Raw genomic sequence first — 23,306 nt, 5'->3', positions numbered from 1 at the left:
AAGTACTATGAAAGCGCAACAAAGCTCTGAAAAAAAAAAAAAAATAGACAGAGACATCGATTCATTTTATATCGCTATCTTTATTTGTATCAGATTCCATGGAAAACAAAAAGACTTTAGGCCTTGTATCCACGGCTGGATCTGCGCCCACGAGCACGTTCAAACTTCCTGCCCTTGGAGCGAATGTAGGGCCTGAGGGAGAGAAGGATATGCCATTAATTCAGTGTTTCAAACCACTTCCTAGATTCTGCAGATAATGCAAATCTGCCAGTCCATCAACTTCATGTAAACCAAAGCAATAGTAGTCTGGGGACAAAACTAGCAAAATACAGCTATGCCTGATGTATTTAAATTATGCATTTTTCCTTCTCCGTTCCTTGAAGTAATCACTGATATGATATAACTGGGTTGGAGAAAGTGAATCTAGTGGATCTCAGGCGCATACATTTTTAATATTTTGTAAATAAACAGAGTTCAACAAATTGTTCTACACCAAAAACATTTTATTTGGATCAGAATGATCCAGATCCTGGAATCCTCCGTTTTGCAATTCAAGATCAATCTGGACTTTTTAAAAAATAAAATCAGATGGATCATTCTGATCAAGAGGCCACATCATCAAGATCACTGAATCCAGATGTCCAGTGCTTTGAGCAGGCCTACCTACACCTCTCAATCTACTGGACAGGTTATAGAACTACCACTATACTGTCATAGGGAACCCAAGAGGAGTAAACTAATGTATATAGTGGTATTTGTATTTATATCATAAGATTTTCACTGTACCCTGCAATTACACCTGCAACCCCTGTAGGTGATGATTAAACACGGAATCAAAAAAAGGTACATGCATTTACTTGCAGGGACGCAAACACGACAACATTTTTGTTACTCGCGATGTTCAACGATGTAAAGTCGCACGCGTGACTTTCTTCTTTATGGTAGTGTCTCTCAGTCTACCTGACCGCAAAGCCTAGTCAGACTGGCCTGTGCTCTTGTTCTTACAAGCAAAATGAAAAGATTCATTAATCCAACATAATAGAAGGACAATTACTGTCTGCACACCGCTCTCACCATCACGGCTAAGTACACCCCCCCCCCAATTTAGTTCAGATCTACATGATTCACGTAGATGACCTATTTTGAAATCATACCTGTATTTGACACTTCTCAATACAAACAAATTGCCACATTCAGTACCTGTACTGCAGTCAAATTAATTCAGATGCAAGAGTATTTTAAACCTCCTCACCTTAGTTATATTGACATATCTTGGTTGTAGTGCCTTTCACCTTTCTAAACCCACCCTGAATGCACCCTTCCAGTGGGATCAGGATTATCGCCATCTAAAACAACCCTAATCACTACCCTTTGAGTTTAGAAAAACGCAAAAACAAATCTTCCTGATGATTAAAGGTCAGATTGGATTGCAAAATCCAAATCCCTATACAGAGGACCCAAAATCTCATTTACCAGTTTTGAAATACTAAATTCTAACAATGAATTCAATTGCCGTTTTTTTAACACTGGGCTCAGGGGCTAATTCAGTGAGGTGCAACATATAGATTAGAACATTTCAGACAAAACTGACAATTGTTTCTACATGACAAGAGAAACATGTTTGTCCTTCTCTACTCAATGCACATCTAGTATCCTCATTCTAAAGTAGGGCTCTCCACAACAAGCCCCTGTACTAACAAAACATCTTATCGAAGTTCTCAATATTCAGAAAGTGTCCTCAGTTTAAAAACATTTGATTTTCAGTGAAAACCAAACTGGAACGAACTTGTCAAACCATTTGGAAAACATTCTCTAAGTTGATAGATATTGAATGAAATCCTAGGAGAGCAGCAATCTCAAGAAAGGGGTACAATACTCACTTGGTGTGGCTGTGGGGGGTTCCACAGGCTTTTCCAAAATGCCTGTACACCTCTCTGCCCTTACGGGGTCCTGAAAGAAGGAAAACAAGTGAGTTTCAGACCAGAGTAACAGGGCTGTCACTACTTAATAGCCACAAAGCCAAAATTGTCTATGATGTAAAAATGAATGAACACAAAATTAGCTTTTTGGCCTTAATTTAGGCAGATTTAGGATAGCAGTGTGGTTAAGGTTAGGTTTAAGAGAAATTTTAGAAACAGGCAGGGTTTAGCCATAATCCGACTGTGGCGGTGATAACAGTAACAGGACTGTAGAGCAAAGGTACAACAGAATATTCCCAGCATAACTTTGAACTTGAACATCGTTCAAACTAGCAGTGTTCTTACCTGACAGCAGCACGGTGCCCTGTCCTTTGGGGGCAGCCAGAGCCAGCTGGTCAAAGGTCATGACCTGACCTCCGGCCTTCAGGATCCTGCGGCGAGCGCCGTCAGTCACCTTCAGAGCGCACACCTAAGGGAAGGGAGAACAGAGCACGTTTAGCAACTCATGTTAACACTTAATTCATTTTCAGTGAAGTAGTCTAACACTAGTCCAGAAGAGCTACCTAGTTACAGGGTGTGAAGGCTTTTGTTGTAGCCCAACACCAGATTAAAATAGTCAGGGGTGTATTTACTCCGCCGATTGTTGCAAAACGTTTCTTAAAACGGAAGCAAAGGCAACGGAGGGACCTACCTGAATTTGTCCAATAGAAATGCTAGTTTTGCTCTTAAACAGTTTCCTCAATAAATACACCCCAGGTTAAACCAGGTGTGTTAAGTGCTGGAGCAAAAGCCTGACCCAAACAGGCATCCAGTAAGTTAAAACAACCTTTACCTTGAGCTTGGGGATATCCTGAATTCTGACATCATCAGTGACGGTTCCCACGACAACTGCGGTTCGGTTCTCACGACCAGGTAGTTTCATCTTACGGATCTGAAGAGGACGTCAAATAGTTCAGACGAGGGACAACCGCCACAGGGTAAAGATAAATACTAAGATGCTTTCACTTAGCTATGTATTCATATCAATAAACCCGGAAGGACATTGTCCCGGTTTCTCAATAGCAATGGAACTTAGGCTAACGAGGGCACCGTTCCTACAAACTGGCGAATATGTAACACGAGTTTCCCAAAAACACAACCGTTGGAGGAAATTATAGTTGAAATGACTAATTATGTATACATTCCAATCAGAACTGACTAGTCCAAATGCTATAATGTACTGTACATGTGAATTTTCTCTCTTGCTCCCATTCCCAATTGTATATAATATAGTCAGGAGTTTAGTAATAATGACGTCTGTTCCTTTGTACAAATGAATGAACTATCTCCAGACTGTCTAGAATGCTGATTTACAGTGACTGACCTTGGCTTTAGGAGAGGAGGGAAGGCTCGAAAACTATTAGGGCCTCTCTACCGGTGTCATATGAAGAGATGGAACATTTAGGAAACGCTGACGTCATTTTCAGTTTATAACCTGTGGTAAAATGTGTATGTACCCAGTACTCTTTTGAATTAAACGCTGTTACCTGACTTTTAAGACCGGGGCTCTGTCCATTTCTTATAGAAATATTGGGTCTTACAATCCCTTTAGAATGCATTGACAGAGTAATAAGTCTGATTGGGAAATAATACAGAGGAATTTAGAATTCTACTAACAACAACACTGCAAGAATGTTCACAAGTGCATGGTTGGAGCTGCCTCAATACTGATCGGAACGAAAGAAAGGCAGTGCAGCTCTCAGATCAACTTTCTCCATTCAAATCATACTGATGACAGATCAGATCCTAGTGGGATATTACCACTTGACTACAAATATTTAGACAGTTCAAACACATACAGAGTATTAAGGGTGTACAGTTCAAACACATACAGAGTATTAATATATTAGGCAAGGCTCTTTGATTTACATATAAATGTCCCAGAGACCCACTAGAGTCTAGCCCGTTGTCATAGTCCTGGAGGGCCGATGACAACTCTTTCCATAGTCAACAAATCCATGACTTCCATGCTGAAGCACTGTGGTTTACACTCTCTCCAATTCAGAAGTATTGTTGGTTTGACTGATAGGAAAGCCAGTACAGTGATATGTTGCGTGGTTCTAGGTTGGATATTGTCCACCCTACTTCCTAGCAGGCACACTACAGGACAGACAACATATCTACCTCAGTCCAACATTTTTTGACGTCTGGACATTTCCATAAAATATGCATTTGTGTACCAACCTCACCGCAGCCATGCCAACAGAATTCTGAAAGGCTTTGATAAAAAAATAAAAAATTCAACCTGTGAGGTATAATATAAGCCATTTGAATAATTTTATACCTTACAGTTAGTTGGATATCTATGTTTTTCCATATTGCATCCCACTGTACTGCAGTGAGAGATACACCCAAGTCCTGTTCCCAATGTAACGGAGTAGGGATGTTGCTGTTTGTACAAGGTGGAAACCGTTCCTTTCCCATTAGCAGCACCCTTTTTTATTTTACCTTTATTTAACCAGACAAGTCAGTTAAGAACAAATTTTTATTTTCAATGACTGCCTAGGAACAGTGGGTTAACTGCCTTATTCAGGGGCAGAATGACAGATCGGGGGTTTGAACTTGCAACCTTCCGGTTCCTAGTACAACTCTCTAACCACTAGGCTACCCTGCCGCCCCTTAGTTTGTTGTCCATCACTTTTAGATCCCACATCAACACCATGAGGAAATAGATTATTGATTTGAGTTGCAAATAAGGTAGAAATGCCATATTATTTAAGCTAAACTCTGCTATCAACTCTTTAAAATGGTTTGACATCACCATCCCTTACGACTTGCCCCACCTGACTGATGTTTTGGCATAGCCAGGTAATATTAGCCAATGTCTTTCTCCCTGTAGTAAACAAGGGGTTGTTCCATATTGGACATGAGGGATGCTTCATAGCATTATGAAGTATATTTGCCACGTCACATGAAAACTCAAGTGGCTTATCTTACAGTAGCACATGGGGTAATACCATAATGATGATATAGAGATCAAATTACAGTCACAAGACAAGTAATACAAATAAACAGGAACAACTAATCCACACTTGCTTCTTGACATGGACAGTGTATGGTTAATTATTGGTTTCTTATCTTTCCACAATAAGCCAGAAAATAAACTACACATCTCTAAACCAGTACTGAGAGAATTGAAGGGGTACAGAGGACAAAAGGAACGGTAACCTAGGGAGTATGTTCTTTATCACCTCTGCTCGTCCCTATAGTGCTAGAAGGTAGAACTGTCAATCTCTTAACGTCATCCCTAATGAGCTGTAGGACCCTTGGTATCGTACAGCTGGGATTTGACAGTGTTAGTATAATCAAATCAAATTTATTTATATAGCCCTTCGTACATCAGCTGATATCTCAAAGTATGTACAGAAACCCAGCCTAAAACCCCAAACAGCAAGCAATGCAGGTGTAGAAGCACGGTGGCTAGGAAAAACTCCCTAGAAAGGCCAACACCTAGGAAGAAACCTAGAGAGGAACCAGGCTATGTGGGGTGGCCAGTCATAGGTTGGTTTTGAAGTCATGACCACTCAGTGATACCACTTATATCCCCCTTAGACTGTTTTAATGCGGTCATCTCGGTTTCCATTGCAAGATTTTTTAAATTTTAATTATTATACTTTGCTCATTTGTAACAAAGACATTTGCAACTTCGTATTTGTAATCAACTTTGTTCTGAAGTTATCTGCAGTCAGAAACATCTTGATTCCATGTTTAGCGGAGAGCTTGTGTATAAAGTGACACAGATGGGCAAAAAAAGCATCCGACGAGACGAACACTCAGTAAATAATGAGCGGTTTCAAGTCCAATTTTAGTAACAATGGTTTTGGGAAACCGCTGAGCTTGTACAAAGCTCCAACAATGAACTTAGTCTTAAGATGCATTTGGGAAACTGGGCCATTACATTTAAGTAATTTAGCAGACACAGGAGCAATAAGGGCATGACAGACTTTTCACCTAGTGGGTTTGGAACCAGCGACCTTTCGGTTACTGGCCCAATGCTCTAAAATCGCTAGGCTACCTGCCACCCCAAATGGGACATGTTCAAGAAGTCACATGAGAGGTGGAAAGATCTCCAGCTCACTCAAAGGTACAAAATCACCAGAAGGTATATTAACAACGACATAGGAGTCAAAGGTCAAAAGAGAATCCTAACTAGAATGTTTGAGCAAGGAAGTGTCAAAAGCACCAATAAAGCATTGTAGCGCAACAGGCATAAGCAGGAGTACCAGCTGAAGTTGTCCTCCCACTTGTACAGTTGCCCTCTTAGGTCTTTGAATCTGTGAATTTGACTGCCATTCAATTTAGTTGATTGTAGCAATTTGATTCTGTAGTAGGTTAAAAAACACAGCAAAGGGACGGATTGATGTAACTCACCATGCGGGACACTGATATCGGAGGCCTGTGGGTCCTGCTCATGAAGAGCCTCCTGAGGACCACCTTGTTGAAGGGAGCAGTGGAGCGACGGGCCAGGAATCTGTACAGCTTTGGAGAAGAGAACATAAACATTTATTAAGTAGGAAGTATTGACTACTCAATGTAAAATGTTAACAAGGGTTACTCTGAGCTATGTGCTGCATAGATTTTACAATTAACCAAAAAAAGTATAACATTAAGATGGGAAAATCAACAACTTAGTTGTCGGACTACTGTTTACATGACAATGCCTTAATGTTAACTTGAATCAATGTATAAAGGTTGTGACACTTACCTTGACCAGGAGCCTCAGGTAGATATCCTGACTCTTGGGCTCCTTTCGGTGCACCTTACGGTCCTTGTTGTGTCGGATGTCGACTCCCTGTGAATAGATGGTGCAGGTAAATACATGCAAACTTGCCATTCGCGCACTGATCAATTGAAAACCAAATCATTAGTTACACATTGTTAATGACACTTCTGATCACTGTGCCAGGAAAAGTACCTTTGCATGCTTCTGAACCCTATGCTTTATGGCTAGGCCTCAAACGACTGTAACGTTAGTAGACGTGGTCTGTGCAACTCATACCTAAACAGCACACAAATCATTCACACCCAACTTGAATTTGGCGGCATACCGTTTAGCATAACGTTGCAGTCTCATACACAGCGGCTAACTAGTGAGACAGTGGAGTAACATAGTTCACCAACACTAGTCAAATAGCACGTTTTCATTTAGGGCCATCAACCTAGTCAGATATCCGATACATTCGGCCTTGGAAAAGCCTCAAAACGAAGATACAAAAGTTACCGACATTTCTCGAACAGCAGTACCATTATCTTGTGTCTAAATTACACGCAGTCTTTCAGTAATTAGTGAAAATACCAGGTAGCAAGCTAGCTACTGTGACGCTAACCCCCGGTAGTGAAGGACTGAACTGTATCGCTAAAACGCCAAATAGTACGTCAATACCATTAGGAATTCAAACCAAAGACATCAAGGCAAATATTTACATGGAAATGGTTGAGTTGTGCTACTGTAAAAGTGAGGATGGACTTAGATTATCAAGTCGGAGCATTAACGATGTTTTCAGAATCTGTACCTACCATCTTAGACTCAGAATGGAAAGGAAAAAGGAAGGGTGCTGTCTCGCGATAAACACATCTCCGCGATTACGGAGGTCACACGCGTTTTCGTTGGCTATTTTGCTATTACTTCCTGTGTGATCATCACGTCGTCCAAAAGTTATTATATTTATATTTTATGTTATTCTATTCATTAATTAATTTAATCCATTCATAATTTGTGTATATGCTAGTGTGAAGTGACTTTCTAACCAATAAAACCACTATGTGAAAAACAAATTACATTTCAAAATACAGTAGTCTATTATATTTTACCATGTGATTTACATACAATTAATAGCCAATTTTATAAAACAGAACAGAACATTTAACTAGCTTCTCTTCTTGTAATTTGTCAGGCTCTTTATTTTTTAACTTTAGAAAATATTTAAATATGTATGTTTTTGTGTCAGAAGTCAAAAAATGCATTTCTCATATATACAGTACCAGTTAAAAGTTTGGACACACCTCCTCATTCAAGGGTTTTTCTTTATTTGTACTATTTTCTACATTGTAGAATAATAGTGAAGACCTCAAAACTATGAAAAAATGCATATGGAATCATGTAGTAAGCCCAAAAAGTGTTGAACAAATCAATATATTTTATATTTGAGATTCTTCAAATTAGCCACCCTTTGCCTTGATGATAACTTTGCACACTCTTGGCCTTCTCTCAACCAGCTTCATGAGGTAGTGGAATACATTTAAATGAACAGGTGAGACGTGTTTTTATTTTTAGTAATTTATTTATTTAACCTTTAATTAACTGTGTTAAAAGTTCATTTCTGGAATTTCTGTCCTTCTTAATGCGATTGAGCCAATCAGTTGTGTTGTGACAAGGTAGGGGTGGTATACAGAAGTTAGCCCTATTTGGTACAAGACAAGGTCCATATTATGGCAAGAACAGCTCAAATAAGCAAAGCGAAATGACAGTCAATCATTACTTTACGACGTGAAGGTCAGTCAATGCGGAACATTTCAAGAACTTTGAAAGTTTCTTCAAGTGCAGTCGCAAAAACCATAAACTATGATGAAACTGGTTCTCATGAGGACCACCACAGGATAGGAAGACCCAGAGTTACCTCTGCTGCAGACGAAAAGTTCATTACAATTATTTGCACTTCAGATTGCAGCCCAAATAAATCCTTCACAGAGTTCAAGTAGCAGACGCATCTCAACATCAACTGTTTAGAGGACACTGCGTGATCAGGCCTTCATGGTCGAATTGGTGCAAAGAAACCACTACCAAAGGACACCAATAATAAGAAGAGACTTGTTTGGGCAAGAAACACGAGTACAAGCAAGTCTCGTGGAAATTTGTCCTTGGGTCTGAGTTTTGGTTCCAACCGCCGTGTCTTTGTGAGATGCAGAGTAGGTGAACGGATGATCTCCGCATGTGTGGTTCCCACCGTGAAGCATGGAGGAGGAGGTGGGATGGTGTAGGGGTGCTTTGCTGTTGACACTTTCAGGGATTTATTTAGAATTCAAGGCACACTTAACCAGCAAGCCTACCGCAGCATTCTGCAGCGATACGCTATCCCATCTGGTTTTCCCTTAGTGGGACTATCATTTGTTTTTCAACAGGACAATGACCCAAAACACACCTCCAGGAATGTAAGGGAGAGAGTGATGGAGTGCTGCATCAGATGACCGGGGTTCCACAATTACCCAAACACAACCCAATTGATATGGTTTGGGATGAGTTGGACCACAGAGTGAAGGAAAAGCCACTAACAAGTGCTCAGCATATGTGGGAACTCCTTCAAGCTGTTTGGCTGTTGGAAAAGCATTCCAGGTGAAGCTGGTTAAGAGAATGCCAAGAGTGTGCAAAGCTGTCATCAAGGCGAAGGGTGGTTACTTTGAAGAATCTAACATCTATTTTGATTTGTTCAACACTTTTTTGGTTACTACATGATTCTGTATGTCTTATTTCATAGTTTTGAGGTCTTCACTATTTTCTACAATGTAAAAAATAGTACTATTAAAGAAAAAACCTTGTATGGGAAGGTGTGTCCAAACTTTTGACTGGTACTGTACATATACAGTGGGGAGAACAAGTATTTGATACACTGCCGATTTTTAAGGTTTTCCTACTTACAAAGCATGTAGAGGTCTGTAATGTTTATCACAGGTACACTTCAACTGTGAGAGACAGAATCTAAAACAAAATCCAGAAAATAACATTGTATAATTTTAAAGTAATTAATTAGCATTTTATTGCATGACATAAGTATTTGATCACCTACCAACCAGTAAGAATTCCAGCTCTCACAGACCTGTTAGTTTTTCTTTAAGAAGCCCCCCTGTTCTCCACTCATTACCTGTATTAACTGCACCTGTTTGAACTCGTTACCTGTATAAAAGACACCTGTCCACACACTCACCCAAACAGACTCCAACCTCTCCACAATGGCCAAGACCAGAGAGCTGTGTGATAAAATTGTAGACCTGCACAAGGCTGGGATGGGCTACAGGACAATAGGCAAGCAGCTTGGTGAGAAGGCAACAACTGTTGGCGCAATTATTAGAAAATGAAAGAAGTTCAAGATTATGGTCAATCACCCTCGGTCTGGGGCTCCATGCAAGATCTCACCTCGTGGGGCATCAATGATCATGAGGAAGATGAGGGATCAGCCCAGAACTACATGGCAGGACCTGGTCAATGACCTGAAGGGAGCTGGGACCACAGTCTCAAAGAAAACCATTAGTAACACACTACGCTGTCATGGATTAAAATCCTGCAGTATACGCAAGGTCCCCCTGCTCAAGCCAGCGCATGTCCAGGCCCGTCTGAAGTTTGCCAATGACCATCTGGATGATCCAGAGGAGGAATGGGAGAAGGTCATGTGGTCTGATGAGATAAAAATAGAGCTTTTTGGTCTAACCTCCACTCGCCGTGTTTGGAGGAAGAAGAAGGATGAGTACAACCCCAAGAACACCATCCCAACTGTGAAGCATGGAGGTAGAAACATCATTCTTTGGGGATGTTTTTCTGCAAAGGGGACAGGACGACTGCACCGTATTGAGGGGAGGATGGATGGGGCCATGTATCGCAAGATCTTGGCCAACAACCTCCTTCCCTCAGTAAGAGCATTGAAGATGGGTCGTGGCTGGGTCTTCCAGCATGACAATGACCCGAAACACACAGCCAGGGCAACTAAGGAGTGGCTCCGTAAGAAGCATCTCAAGGTCCTGGAGAGACCAAGCCAGTATCCAGACCTGAACCCAATAGAAAATCTTTGGAGGGAGCTGAAAGTCACTATTGCCCAGTGACAGTCCCGAAACCTGAAGGATCTGGAGAAGGTCTGTATGGAGGAGTGGGCCAAAATCCCTGCTGAAGTGTGTGCAAACCTGGTCAAGAACTACAGGAAATGTATGATCTCTGTAATTGCAAACAAAAGTTTCTGTACCAAATATTAAGTTCTGCTTTTCTGATGTATCAAATACTTATGTCATGCAATAAAATGCTAATTAATTACTTAAAAATCATACAATGTGATTTTCTGGATTTTTGTTTTAGATTCCGTCTCTCTCAGTTGAAGTGTACCTATGATAAAAATTACAGACCTCTACATGCTTTGTAAGTAGGAAAACCTGCAAAATCGTCAGTGTAACAAATACTTGTTCTCCCCACTGTATATATATATACACTGCTCAAAAAAATAAAAGGAACACCAAAATAAAACATCCTAGATCTGAATGAATGAAATATTTTTATAAAATACTTTTTTCTTTACATAGTTGAATGTGCTGACAACAAAATCACATAAAAATTATCAATGGAAATCAAATTTATCAACCCATGGAGGTCTGGATTTGGAGTCACACTCAAAATTAAAGTGGAAAACCACACTACAGGCTGATCCAACTTTGATGTAATGTCCTTAAAACAAGTCAAAATGAGGCTCAGTAGTGTGTGTGGCCTCCACGTGCCTGTATGACCTCCCTACAACACCTGGGCATGCTCCTGATGAGGTGGACAACTCCTGGACAGTCTGTGGTGCAACGTGGCGTTGGTGGATGGAGCGAGACATGATGTCCCAGATGTACTCAATTGGATTCAGGTCTGGGGAACGGGCGGGCCAGTCCATAGCATCAATGCCTTCCTCTTGCAGGAACTGCTGACACACTCCAGCCACATGAGGTCTAGCATAGACTTGTATTAGGAGGAACCCAGGGCCAACCGCACCAGCATATGGTCTCACAAAAGGTCTGAGGATCTCATCTCGGTACCTAATGGCAGTCAGGCTACCTCTGGCGAGCACATGGAGGGCTGCTGCGGCCCCCAAAGAAATACCACCCCACACCATGACTGACCCACCGCCAAACCGGTCATGCTGGAGGATGTTGCAGGCAGCAGAACGTTCTCCATGGCATCTCCAGACTCTGTCACGTCTGTCACATGTGCTCAGTGTGAACCTGCTTTCATCTGTGAAGAGCACAGGGCGCCAGTGGCGAATTTGCCAATCTTGGTGTTCTCTGTGTTGGGCTGTAAGCACAACCCCCACCTGTGGACGTCGGGCCCTCATACCACCCTCATGGAGTCTGTTTCTGACCGTTTGAGCAGACACATGCACATTTGTGGCCTGCTGGAGGTCATTTTGCAGGGCTCTGGCAGTGCTCCTCCTGCTCCTCCTTGCACAAAGGCGGAGGTAGCGGTCCTGCTGCTGGGTTGTTGCCCTCCTACGGCCTCCTCCACGTCTCCTGATGTACTGGCCTGTCTCCTGGTAGCGCCTCCATGCTCTGGACACTACGCTGACAGACACAGCAAACCTTCTTGCCACAGCTCGCATTGATGTGCCATCCTGGATGAGCTGCACTACCTGAGCCACTTGTGTGGGTTGTAGACTCCGTCTCATGCTACCACTAGAGTGAAAGCACCGCCAGCATTCAAAAGTGACCAAAACATCAGCCAGGAAGCATTGGAACTGAGAAGTGGTCTGTGGTCACCACCTGCAGAACCACTCCTTTATTGGGGGTGTCTTGCTAATTGCCTATAATTTCCACTTGTTGTCTATTCCATTTGCACAACAGCATGTGAAATTTATTGTCAATCAGTGTTGCTTCCTAAGTGGACAGTTTGATTTCACAAAAGTGTGATTGACTTGGAGTTACATTGTGTTGTTTAAGTGTTCCCTTAATTTTTTTGAGCAGTATATATATATATATATATATATATATATATATATATATATATATACATATTTGCTTTCATTTAGCAGATGCTCTTATCCAGAGCGACTTACAGGAGCAATTAGGGTTAAGTTCCTTGCTCAAGGGCATATCAACAGATATATCACCTCGTAGGCTCGGGGATTCGCACCAGCGACCAGCACCAGCGAATCGGGGATTCGCACGCACCAGCGTCCAGTTTTCGCACCAGCACCAGCTGATTCGCACCAGCACCAGCGAATCGGGGATTCGCACGCACCAGCGTCCAGTTAGTGGCCCAACGCTCTTAACTGCTAGGCTGCCTGCCATCATGCAAAGATGAAAAACACATTCTTTAAAATAACTACTTTAATCAAGTTATAAGCGTGCAGCACATAAAAGCTATTCAATGAAATAGTTGTCACAATTTTGTCATCACACAGCTCATCCAATAACATCCATATCAGTGAGAGGGGGGTTTGGTTTGTGTATCATCTTTCTGCTGTCTGAAATGGCACAGGAATACTGTCCACACCAGCGTGATGCCACCCACAAACACTGTACGAGCAACTGGGGGAACCAGGGAGAAATTCAATGCCTGAGAGAGAGAGAGAGAGAGAGAGATGGAGAGAGAGAGAGAATCAGTGTGTGTGTGTGTGTGTGTGTGTGTGTGTGTGTGTGTGTGTATGCATATAATGTGTTATTGTTTCTACCTGCATTGTTGACCAGTACACCACTCCAGTCTGTCATACCCAACAAAAGAGAGGGAGACAGAGAGACCATTCATGTGGTTGTGGTGACCTAGACTTTCCTCTCTTCCTTCAGCAACTAATTCATGCTCTGCATCCTTACCTTGTATGAAGTCCAGAATTTCTCCCTCCAGTTTTCCAATGGGTCCTCTTTGTTTTCTAATACACTAAGACCTTAAAAAGAGTAACTCATATTATAAAACAATGTTTAAGCCTTACACATTGGAAGTTATATCACACCAACACACACGTGTAGCACTTGGGGATGTGTGAAACTTACTCCTCAGCCACACACTCAGCACACACACACACACACACACACACACACACACACACACACACACACACACACACACACACACACACACACACACACACACACACACACACACACACACACACACACACACACCTATGAAGAAGGCACTGATAGTAGCGGGGGCAGCAACCAGTTGATCCAGCACTACCTTCCCTGACACCTTTTTGGCCCCTCCCCCTGGCAACATCCTCTCCAGCCCCTTCAGCCAATGGTAGTTGAAATTGGCATGGAAACAGAACCCAACAAAGGCCACTCGAGCGGTCTGGGACCAGTCAATATCAGCCCATGTTGTGACACTTTTAGTACCAGTGGAAATATTGGTTCCCTCCATGTTAAGCTTGGCCCCCTCTGAGTCATGGATGGTGTGTGTTCCCTTGTCTGTGTTTAATCCTCCACTCTGTTTCCCTCCAAGCATGCTTTGCTGTATGAGGTCCGCGGATGCGAACAGGGTTGTGTATCCGACCACATTGCTGATGTAGGGGTGGGCCTTAAACAAGGCCCAGGCTCGACTCATGGTTACTGGTGAATTCAGGGGAGAAACAAATAAGAAAGAAAACATTCCCTATGACTAATGAATTATATTACACGTAGGCTATCAGCATCACAAGCTAGATTCACTGATCATTTTATTTTGGATAAAAGTGGACTTTTGATTTCATTACATCATCCCACCCAATCCTCAAATCCAGTGGGCTATGATAGATAAATTAAACAAAATAACCTTGTTGTTTTGCCTTGTCAAATTGAGCTCTGACTCCTTGCTTTAGGCAAAGAGAGAGACAACTTACCTTACAACTTAGCTGTCTCATCCACCGCTTGGAACACAGCAGTGGCAGAGGCACAAGATTCACAGTGCTTGCTGCTGGAGGACACGGAAGGGTGGGTCAATGGAATTCTCAGCCAATAAGAGGCAGGTTCTCAGAGGTCAGAGAGGTCTGCTTGGCTGGTCAAAGTCCTGTCAGAGGGAGTGTGATAAGGCTTTACCTAGTAGCCTTCATGTGCAATGAAAGCATGTGAGAAAAGCACAGATGGGGTAAGCAAGAGGGAGAGTGAATGGATACATGGAGGAAAAGAGCTAGAGGGATACAGAGTGTTTTGTTCAGAACATGAATTAGACAGATCTGATGAATAGCAAGAGTTGTCATACTGGTACAATACCACCAATCAACCTAAATACAGTATTACTACAGTGCTACTACCACTATGCTTCTAAAGTAGCCTACTGTACTAGCCTATTAAATGCAGGACATTTGACTGATGCACTCAGATCGTGTGTGTTTATAACTGACTTTGGTGGGAGAATGGTATTACGTTTCTCAACACATTCCCATTCATTGCCACAGCCATGCGTATGTGGCTACTTGCTGCAAAACTGCCAATAGTGACAACAAAGATCCACACTCCTACTCTTTACTGCTGGAAAAGGATTATGGGTGATGTCACTTACCAAAGTAATGGTCCACAGTATAAGTCAGCAAATCTATACCAACATGCCGTTTCTCAAAGGCAGAGTAGACCCTGGTCTCACGCATGTGGCTGCACTAAAAATAGATGCCACTCCTGAAACCACACTTCCCTCCTTTGGTTACATGTGGTAAGTTGAATTTACAATGATAAGCACAGTGTATATATTTAAAGTAATAGTTCACCCCAAACTTCCAATTTACATGGAATAAGATGGTGGCAATCATTTCCGCTCCCACTTTGGGATGGAGGCCTATAGATTTTCCTATTTGAAATAACACACACACACACACTACCCGTTATTCAGTTATGCGGTGAGGATAGTCTATTCATTCGCTGTGCTGCCATAGATATGTAAAATAGAGTGCTAGGGCAGACCTCTGCAGACCCTCAAGGGCAATGTGCCATTAGCAACCACCTCAGCTCTGAGCTCAGAAAATGTGATAATGAACAGCTTGTTAAGTACCTCAACTGGTGCGTTGTGTCTTTCAGTAGTTAACAAGCTGCCTTTAGTGTTCCTCACAATGGAGATGTGTGCCTACGCTTCTACAAGCAGTTGACTTCTCAGATAATTGCCCTCTTTCTTGTCTCTGTCTCTCATCCCTCACTTCCCCAGTCACTCTTCATTTGTCGGGCTGCTCTGTCTCAGAGCAGGGGATTGATGTGTGACGTTCAGCATTGACTCGTTGAGACACATACACACACACACACACACACAGACACACAATCAACCACAAAACCCCACCTCTCTCTCCATCTGTACCTCAACCTGTCTTTCTGACACATGATTGGGAGTCAGTCTACAGAGCTAGAGATAGACACAGCAGTGCCAAGGTGAGTTTTCTTTGTATGGTTCTATATTGTAGAATAGTTTTTGTTTAATAAGTGGTTTTGATGGTCCAGCTTGTTGGAGCATGATGCTGGCATCCCTAATGTTATGGGTTTGATTCTTGAATAGACCGTTATTCTGTCTGCTAAATGACCATTATTTCATCATTCCAATTACACCTTGGACAGAATCTTCCCTGAAAATAGTCGGCTGGACCAATTATTAGAGGGTTTTGGTTATTGTTTTAAACCAATGTAATATCTGAACAATTATGGGATACCCTAATATGTTACAGGAGTGCCCAGCCCACTTGTATGGGTTTTGTTTCTGTAGGTCAGTTTAAGACTTAGTGAAGTTGTTGTAGTTTCACAATTGTGGCAACAGATATCATGTCTAATGCAGGTTGACATTTTTTTTTTGCATTCTGGTGTTCCACTGAAAATGTGAAACTGAATAATTCTAACTTAGACATTGTAGATAGGCCTTCAAGATTACACTACGAGTTTCCCACATTTCAATGGTTCTGTTACATGTCATATCTACTGCCACTTCTAGTGGTATATGCTCCCATATGGTGGGAAGCTCACAAGAAATGTCTTTGGACTTAGGGAAACTCATATTTGACCTTATCCCCCTCTCCTAATATTGATACCTCTGTTACCCCTCCCACCTCATCCTTCTCTCTCACCACATCCCCGATTAACACCCCAGACCTGTTACTCCTCTCTTCCCTTCTCCTCCTTCCAGCCATGCGTCCATCCAACTCTGTGACCTTTGAACCCAGGGTGGAGCGAGGTGTTCCCTGGGGTCGCGACCTCTTTACCTTTGTGACATCAGCAGCAGGCCACATGATGCGGACACTCCAGAGACCAAGGAAGAACAGGCCATCCAAACGTCAAGTCAACCACCGGCGCTTCCTACACAACATGATCCAGAGGTGTGTGTGTACCATATGTGTTTCTGGTGAGAGTGAGTGCCATTATAAGATGCCTTAAACTGAAATGTTATACTGCCCCTTCTCTCAAACAGGAAGTTTGCAGAGATAGAGGCAGCCAATCACCAGCTTGTGTCTGTCCTCTTCTCAACGGAGGTAGCGAATAGCGACACACCTTCCCCATCACGACAGCCAATAACCACTGACCAATCTAACAGCACCTCTAAAGAAGGTATTCTCTCTTTAATTATCCAGGTGACTTGATGCATAAATTAAGCAAACTGGGCTCCTATGATGTTTATACTTATCTTCACCTTTTGTCCTTTCTCCTCCCTCTGAATGAACCCCCATGTTGACTCAGACTCCCCTCCAGCTCCTGTAAGTGCAGAAGCAAACCTTTCCCTTTGTTCACATGAAACTGAAGCCCTTGCAACAGAACAGAAAGACCCTGGAGCCCAATGGAGGAGACTCAACCCCAAACATCTCCAAATGGACCAGTCCAACAGCAACACTCCAAGTAAAGGAACATACCAAACGACTCATAAACAGTGGGGCAGAACAGAAAATCAAACTGACTATAGATCATCCATAACATCAGAGAAAACCATTGTCTTAGAACAAGAGGAGGAACACTTTCACACAGAACCCTTCAGTTGTGATGTCACTTCAGAGGAGAGCCTTTATAGCTGGATAGACAGCATTAGAGAGAAATATGAAACACAACTCAGACACGACTCAAATTCAAATATCACGGCCCCAACTCAAAACCAGAGGGCCCTACCTCTAAACTTGGATACCTCAACTTTCAACCCAACACCCCTCTCTCCCGGACTCTCCCCTCTGTCCCTAGATTCCTGTGATTTTGGGGTCACAACGGTCGCAGACAACTCTGCTTGCTTCCAGTCCCAAAACAATATGGCAGACAGTGACACAGTGGAGAGCCAGAGAATGGACATGTTGAGCCTGTGGGACTCAGAGGTTGAACCACAGAATGATGGGGACCCTCCGGCCCATCTAGAGACCATCTGGGGGTATCCTGGTGATGAGAGGAGCCTAGGTGATAAGGCACACATTGATGACATCATGTATCTGAACCAATCCGAAAGTTTCATAGAGAAGTTGATGCTCCACACCAGCAGCAGTAGGAGTGACGGTAGATCTGAGATGGAGAGGATTGACTGTGATGGAGGGCAGTATGAATACAGATCTGGATACGGATGTTCTATCGATCCAGTAACAGCCATAAGAGACTTCATTAGTGGCCAGGGCAGCTCACAGTGTATGTTGGAGAGTGCTGTGGGAAGACAAGGTACAGATAGGCAGTTCACCTGTTTAAATATTAACCCAAACCAACTGTCCACCTCTGTAGGCTACCATTGTGACTTCCCAGACCCCAACATCCTTCAGAGGTCTTGTCCCCAACAAGATGGTACCTTCTCATTCGTGAATGATGATATGAATCAGAGTTGTATTCCCTTTGAGGGAGTGGCCAGATCCTTCCCGGCCCCAGTTCACACCCCTCATCCACATCAGGTTCTGACCCCACCCCTGGAAGATGATTGGCTGTTCACTGATATCATGGGGGCCCAACAGTGTGAGTAGTGGGTCCCGCTACTGCCCAAATTCGCTGCAGTGCCACTAATAAGGGGGAATGATACTTCACCTTATAAATGATCTATTGTGGTTTGACTGTATTACTGTATTCACTTCTTTATGTGTGTCATGTTAACTTATTGATAAATGGTGAAACGTATTAAATAAGGTTGTGTTAGTCTCTCCTTACATTAAATTACAGTAAATGTGTACATGTAACTGAGTGTTCACCAAACCAATTAACACATTGAAACACACAAAATGTCAAAACCAACAACATATATTAAAGTTCACCCCAGTCAGATATGTTTTATAATTACAGCATCAAACAAAAAAATGATAATAAAACAACACATTTCCAAAATGTTCAAATTCCACAGAAGCCATAAAAGAAAGAAAATCAACAAAATTATAACACCTTTGAAAAAGCACCGGTCTCTACAGAGGCACAGACACTTCAGTTCTCTGATCACATTCCAGGGGTCAGCCTTCAACCTTTAACCTCAAACCAACCTTCCTACTACTTCCCCTGAAGACCAAACCTAGATAGTTTCAAATGTAGTGATCTTAATTTTCACAACTTTAAAGTGACAGTTTGCATCCAAATAACATTTAAAACATCTGCTCAGATCTTTGACAAATCAGTTAGATTTACATATAAAATCTGCATCATCTCCAGAGAGATGGGACTGACTGTGAACCAATGCCAGCCACTGATACTGCCGGAGTCTGCCCTCTATTGGTGCATATGGAAAGTGCAGCATTTACAGTAACTTACAAAAAAGTACATTTTGCCAAATAAATCATATGAAGAGGAAGAAAAAAAGACCAAATAAATGTCATCATTTTTCTGTAATCAAATACTAATAGAACTCATTGTTAATTCAAAGATCCCATGTCCTCATTAGGCTGCTAGTTCTGAAGATCTGACTGTTTCTATAGTACTGTCATGAAAAGGATCCAAAGGGATCTTGGTTTGCTCTCCACTGTGGGGAACTGTAACTTTGCTCTCCACCATGAGATAATGATGGGGAACTTGCTCTCCATGTCAAGCTTGGCATGAGATAATGATGGGGAACTGTAACTTTGCTCTCCACTTCAAGCTTGACATGAGATAATGATGGGGGAACTGTAACATGAGATAATTTGCTCTCCACTGTGTCAAGCTTGGCATGAGATAATGATGGGGAACTGTAACTTTGCTCTCCACTGTGTCAAGCTTGACATGAGATAATGATGGGGAACTGTAACTTTGCTCTCCACTGTGTCAAGCTTGACATGAGATAATGATGGGGAACTGTAACTTTGCTCTTTAAACAACCTTTTAGTTGTTCAACCCTGCATGCTTTTCAACGGGAATGTCCTAGTCTTATGTGGAGGGAGATAAATACTCTTCCTACAAGAGCAGACAACTGGGAGACTATGCGGCCAATGCTATAATCAATGGAATGCACCGCCATGCAAATACGTAGTGTTTAACTAGACTGAGCAGCGAAACGTCCCTATGTCAAGGTGTCGTGTGTCTGTAAGAACAGTATGTGGACAGGATATTTCTTCTCTGTACAGACTTCTGCTGTGTCAGGCAGAGAGGTTCTGGGGCTGAGAGGAGTTCAAATATAAACAATATACACTAACAAAAAGGTTTTGCACTTGTTAAACTTGAATGAATGGTGAATGTTGTTGGAGATTACAGGGGGCGGGGCATGTATCCTCTAAAACCATATCTTCTAACTGGCTAGAAATCTCCCTGTCTGTCCCTTAATGAAAAGACAACACTGGAAGATTCGACCCCTTATGACTTCCGCAAAAACACTATTATGATATAACCGGAGGGAAGCCTAGAGCGTTACTGTTCTAGAATGATCTATACAGAAATTCTGGGTAGAAACAGGGTTTCCTTGGTGCTTCATAGGACAGATCTGAAGAACGGAAGTTGCTGGAAAAAGTCATCCACTTTGGTCTGTTATTCCAGAGGGTAGTTCTATGGATGACAGTGGAAATTCCTCCAACACCCGTCTCCGCCCTACTACTCTACTTGAATCTATTCTATTCTACTACGTATACAATAAGTCCCTTTTCTCATCCATACGCCCACCATTTGGTTAAACACAAAAGCTTTGTTCCATAAATATATTACACAATGAATGAATAAAAAAAAAACAATATTACAATGTACAATATGTCTGTTTGATAAAAACAAAAGATATGGATGCTTATGATATGTTGAGAATGACTAGCAGTCTTAAAACACCAACATTACGTCTTCAACTTTCACATGTTCCTGTTCTGTGTAAGAGATTCCAGTGTCCTGCTCCACAGGTGAGTTCTGATGTAGTGTTGGTTACTGTCTTAAATGTCTGTCATCTCTCTGTCCAATATATTTCCAGTGCATTCCCTACTAACCAAGACCTACAAACTTCCCTAACATCCTGATACACTGTCAAATAGAACAACCAATACCCCATCCAGGAATTATTCAACAACACAAGTCTACATAGATAGACAGATGTTGTTAACCACAATCTACCTAGTAATTGTGATTCTGTTCTTTTAAGCTCTCTCTATTGTCATGGTTGCAGTATGTGTGAGGCCCTGCCTTCCTTTCCATCAGTGCCAGTGACACCATACCAGTATGTCATCTACCAATGATATGTCTGAACAGACTGGAAACAATACAAAAAACAACCAGCGGCAATAAATAATGGAGAATTTTGCTCATATTCAGACTGATATAAATGACATAGATTCAACTGCATGTATTTATAAGAAGCGATATGTTAAAGACTTAAAGAAACTATCTACCTACCGTATCTATGTACCTACTGTATCTATGTACCTACTGTATCTATCTACCTACTGTATACCTACCTATGCAATCCATTGGCCTAACTACAGTAACTACCTATCTGTCTCAATCCAAAAAGGTAAATGAATGTCTAGATAACCCAGATCAGAGCACAGCACCTGAAGACAGACTGCATGGTTTGTTTTGCAATAGTGTTTGATGCAACTGCAATAACATGTTTGGTTGTCATCGCTTCTCATGACAAAAGATAGCAACATTTCATCATCTTATGACAATCATAAGATGGATTGATAAGGTCTACGATGATGCCGGTGTTTATGCCCTAGCCAGTTTCACCAGTATGTGTGATGATGGAGTGAAATATCATCAGTCTTTTTCTATAGAAACTTGACACTGGCTTCATTCTTCGTTGTGCAGACAACAGCAAGGTTGATTATCATTTTTCATTTTTTCTCTCTCACTTATTAACCCTCTTCCCTGATTGATATTTCCCCCATAAATGACCTAAACTACAAACAAATTAGTAATATATCCTAAAATACTTCACAGACATTCTGTTTGTTTTCTAAAATAATTTTAAAAATAATAACTTGGCCATAAATTGAAATTGAAGTGAGAGCTGGAAAGATGAACAACTCATGGGAGCTTCTCCCAGGCTTGTTAAAAGACAGAAGAGCATATCAGCTGTCTTTCACACTAGCAGTCAATGAGCGATTACCTTTTCCAAGACACACACTGACAGAGGGACTACATACATAGAAACATGAATCAGTCCCCTGTGTGTGTGTGTGTGTGTGTGTGTGTGTGTGTGTGTGTGTGTGTGTGTGTGTGTGTGTGTGTGTGCGTGCGTGTGCATGTGTGTGTTTTTCTAGTCTTGCAAAATGTCTTCCCAAACATGCAGATTGTCATTAACCCTTTGAGGAGTGGAACATTATTCGGAGTGTTTTATTCCAGGATTCTACAGCATTCTAGAACAATTAGCAGCCCTTTGCGATGTCCTCAACTAGAACGCTAAACACAGGTGGAATATTGTCAGAGTTCCTCAAAGGGTTAAACATGGCCTTACATTGAGTGGCCAGTAGCCATCTTATTTCTGCCATTTGAAGCATAATACAGTATCATAATAATAGAACATGGTTATGCTGATATAATTCACTTTCCCTCAGATGTCTGGGAGATGAAGTTTCCCCCAGTGAGATTACAGTCCATATTCTTGCTCACGAATCATCAACAAATCCTCTTCCCCCCTTAAATTGTGTGTGTGTGTGTGTGTGTGAGAGAGAGAGAGAGAGAGAGAGAGAGTGTGTGTGTGTATGCTTTCTGTTCTAGTTTGGACTGCAGAGGAAAGAGTTTAAAGAAGTGCAGGATCAGTAGGTCAGTCTATGTGAGGGTGTATTTGTATGTACATATACATGTATGCAGGTCTATGTGTACATATACATGTATGCAGGCCTATGCGTACATATACATGTATGCAGGCCAATGTGTCTGTGTGAGTATGTAACTGTATGTATGCGTGTGTGTTTGTGTGTGTGTTACTCCGTGTCGTTGAGGCTGTATGGTGGGGGGGGTCCCAGACTGTTGTTTTCAGAGGGGGGTGTGGGGGTGCCGGGGCCAGTTCCGGGGCCAGTACCAGAAGAAGGAGTCGGGGAGGGGGGGGGCTCCTCCGAGTCAGAGTTCTCACACGACAGATCATCCACCAACGCCCTGCGACCTGAGCGCATCCCAAGGGGCATCGGAGCACGCCTGGCGGGAGAGAGGTGGTAGAGAGGGTCATGGAGGTGGAGAGGAGATAAAGGGAGGGTTCATACAGTGCATTTGGAAAATATTCAGATCCCTTGACCTTTTTCCACATTTTGTTACATTACAGCCTTATTGTAAAACGGATTAAACCATTTCCCCCCTCATCAATCGACACACAATACCCCATAATGACATAGCAAAAACAGCTTTTTATACATTTAAAAC

The 23,306-nt window shown here is 42.1% G+C and overlaps 3 protein-coding genes across 12 annotated transcripts in view; all 3 read right to left on the bottom strand.

Moving 5' to 3' along the window:
- Window positions 1-60: 60 nt before the first annotated feature.
- LOC112234866 (60S ribosomal protein L18) lies at window positions 61-7,571 on the bottom strand. The gene is made up of 7 exons (XM_024403174.2): window positions 7,476-7,571; window positions 6,664-6,750; window positions 6,330-6,437; window positions 2,752-2,850; window positions 2,265-2,388; window positions 1,881-1,950; window positions 61-192 (listed from the first exon to the last, which is right to left on the bottom strand). Exons 1-7 carry the CDS (start codon window positions 7,476-7,478, stop codon window positions 117-119), a joined length of 567 nt encoding a protein of 188 aa, XP_024258942.1. The 5' UTR covers window positions 7,479-7,571; the 3' UTR covers window positions 61-116.
- A 5,427-nt stretch (window positions 7,572-12,998) lies between these two features.
- Window positions 12,999-15,261, bottom strand: LOC112234898 (mpv17-like protein). Of its 2 annotated transcripts, XM_042320121.1 has the most exons (6): window positions 15,160-15,260; window positions 14,501-14,667; window positions 13,806-14,231; window positions 13,497-13,567; window positions 13,358-13,387; window positions 12,999-13,242 (listed from the first exon to the last, which is right to left on the bottom strand). In XM_042320121.1, the coding sequence occupies exons 3-6, from the start codon at window positions 14,224-14,226 to the stop codon at window positions 13,108-13,110; spliced, it is 657 nt and encodes a 218-aa protein (XP_042176055.1). In that variant the 5' UTR covers window positions 14,227-14,231; window positions 14,501-14,667; window positions 15,160-15,260; the 3' UTR covers window positions 12,999-13,107. The 2 variants fall into 2 exon arrangements, with proteins under 2 accessions (XP_042176055.1, XP_042176056.1); XM_042320122.1 differs by lacking the exon at window positions 13,358-13,387 and having other exon boundaries at window positions 15,160-15,261.
- A 6,536-nt stretch (window positions 15,262-21,797) lies between these two features.
- Window positions 21,798-23,306, bottom strand: part of LOC112234864 (myosin-10) — a 78,978-nt gene continuing 77,469 nt past the window's right edge. For 8 of the 9 annotated variants that reach the window (XM_042308016.1, XM_042308008.1, XM_042308022.1 and 5 more), the window contains one exon: window positions 21,798-23,084. In XM_042308016.1, coding sequence (XP_042163950.1) covers window positions 22,874-23,084 — 211 coding nt within the window. In that variant the 3' untranslated portion in view covers window positions 21,798-22,873. The remainder of the gene's footprint in view (window positions 23,085-23,306) is intronic. The other variant, XM_042308028.1, reaches the window with a different exon arrangement.

Source organism: Oncorhynchus tshawytscha, linkage group LG03 (assembly GCF_018296145.1).
Source record: "Oncorhynchus tshawytscha isolate Ot180627B linkage group LG03, Otsh_v2.0, whole genome shotgun sequence".
NCBI classification, from domain to species: Eukaryota; Metazoa; Chordata; class Actinopteri; order Salmoniformes; family Salmonidae; genus Oncorhynchus; species Oncorhynchus tshawytscha.
Note: the sequence above shows the minus strand (reverse complement) of the source record. Positions and strands in the feature narration are given on the sequence as shown.

Excerpts from the sequence above, each read along its gene's own strand:
- LOC112234866 (XM_024403174.2), bottom strand. Across the intron at positions 2,851-6,329 it reads CGATATCAGTGTCCCGCATG|ATCCGTAAGATGAAACTACC; the intron begins GTGAGTTACATC and ends CGTCCTCTTCAG. Across the intron at positions 2,389-2,751 it reads AGGATATCCCCAAGCTCAAG|GTGTGCGCTCTGAAGGTGAC; the intron begins GTAAAGGTTGTT and ends CCCTTCCCTTAG.
- LOC112234898 (XM_042320121.1), bottom strand. The coding sequence starts at position 14,226 with ATGAGTCGAGCCTGGGCCTTGTTTAAGGCCCACCCCTACATCAGCAAT. Across the intron at positions 13,388-13,496 it reads AATTCTGGACTTCATACAAG|ACTGGAGTGGTGTACTGGTC; the intron begins GTAAGGATGCAG and ends TGGGTATGACAG. Across the intron at positions 13,243-13,357 it reads TGTACTGGTCAACAATGCAG|GCATTGAATTTCTCCCTGGT; the intron begins GTAGAAACAATA and ends TCTCTCTCTCAG.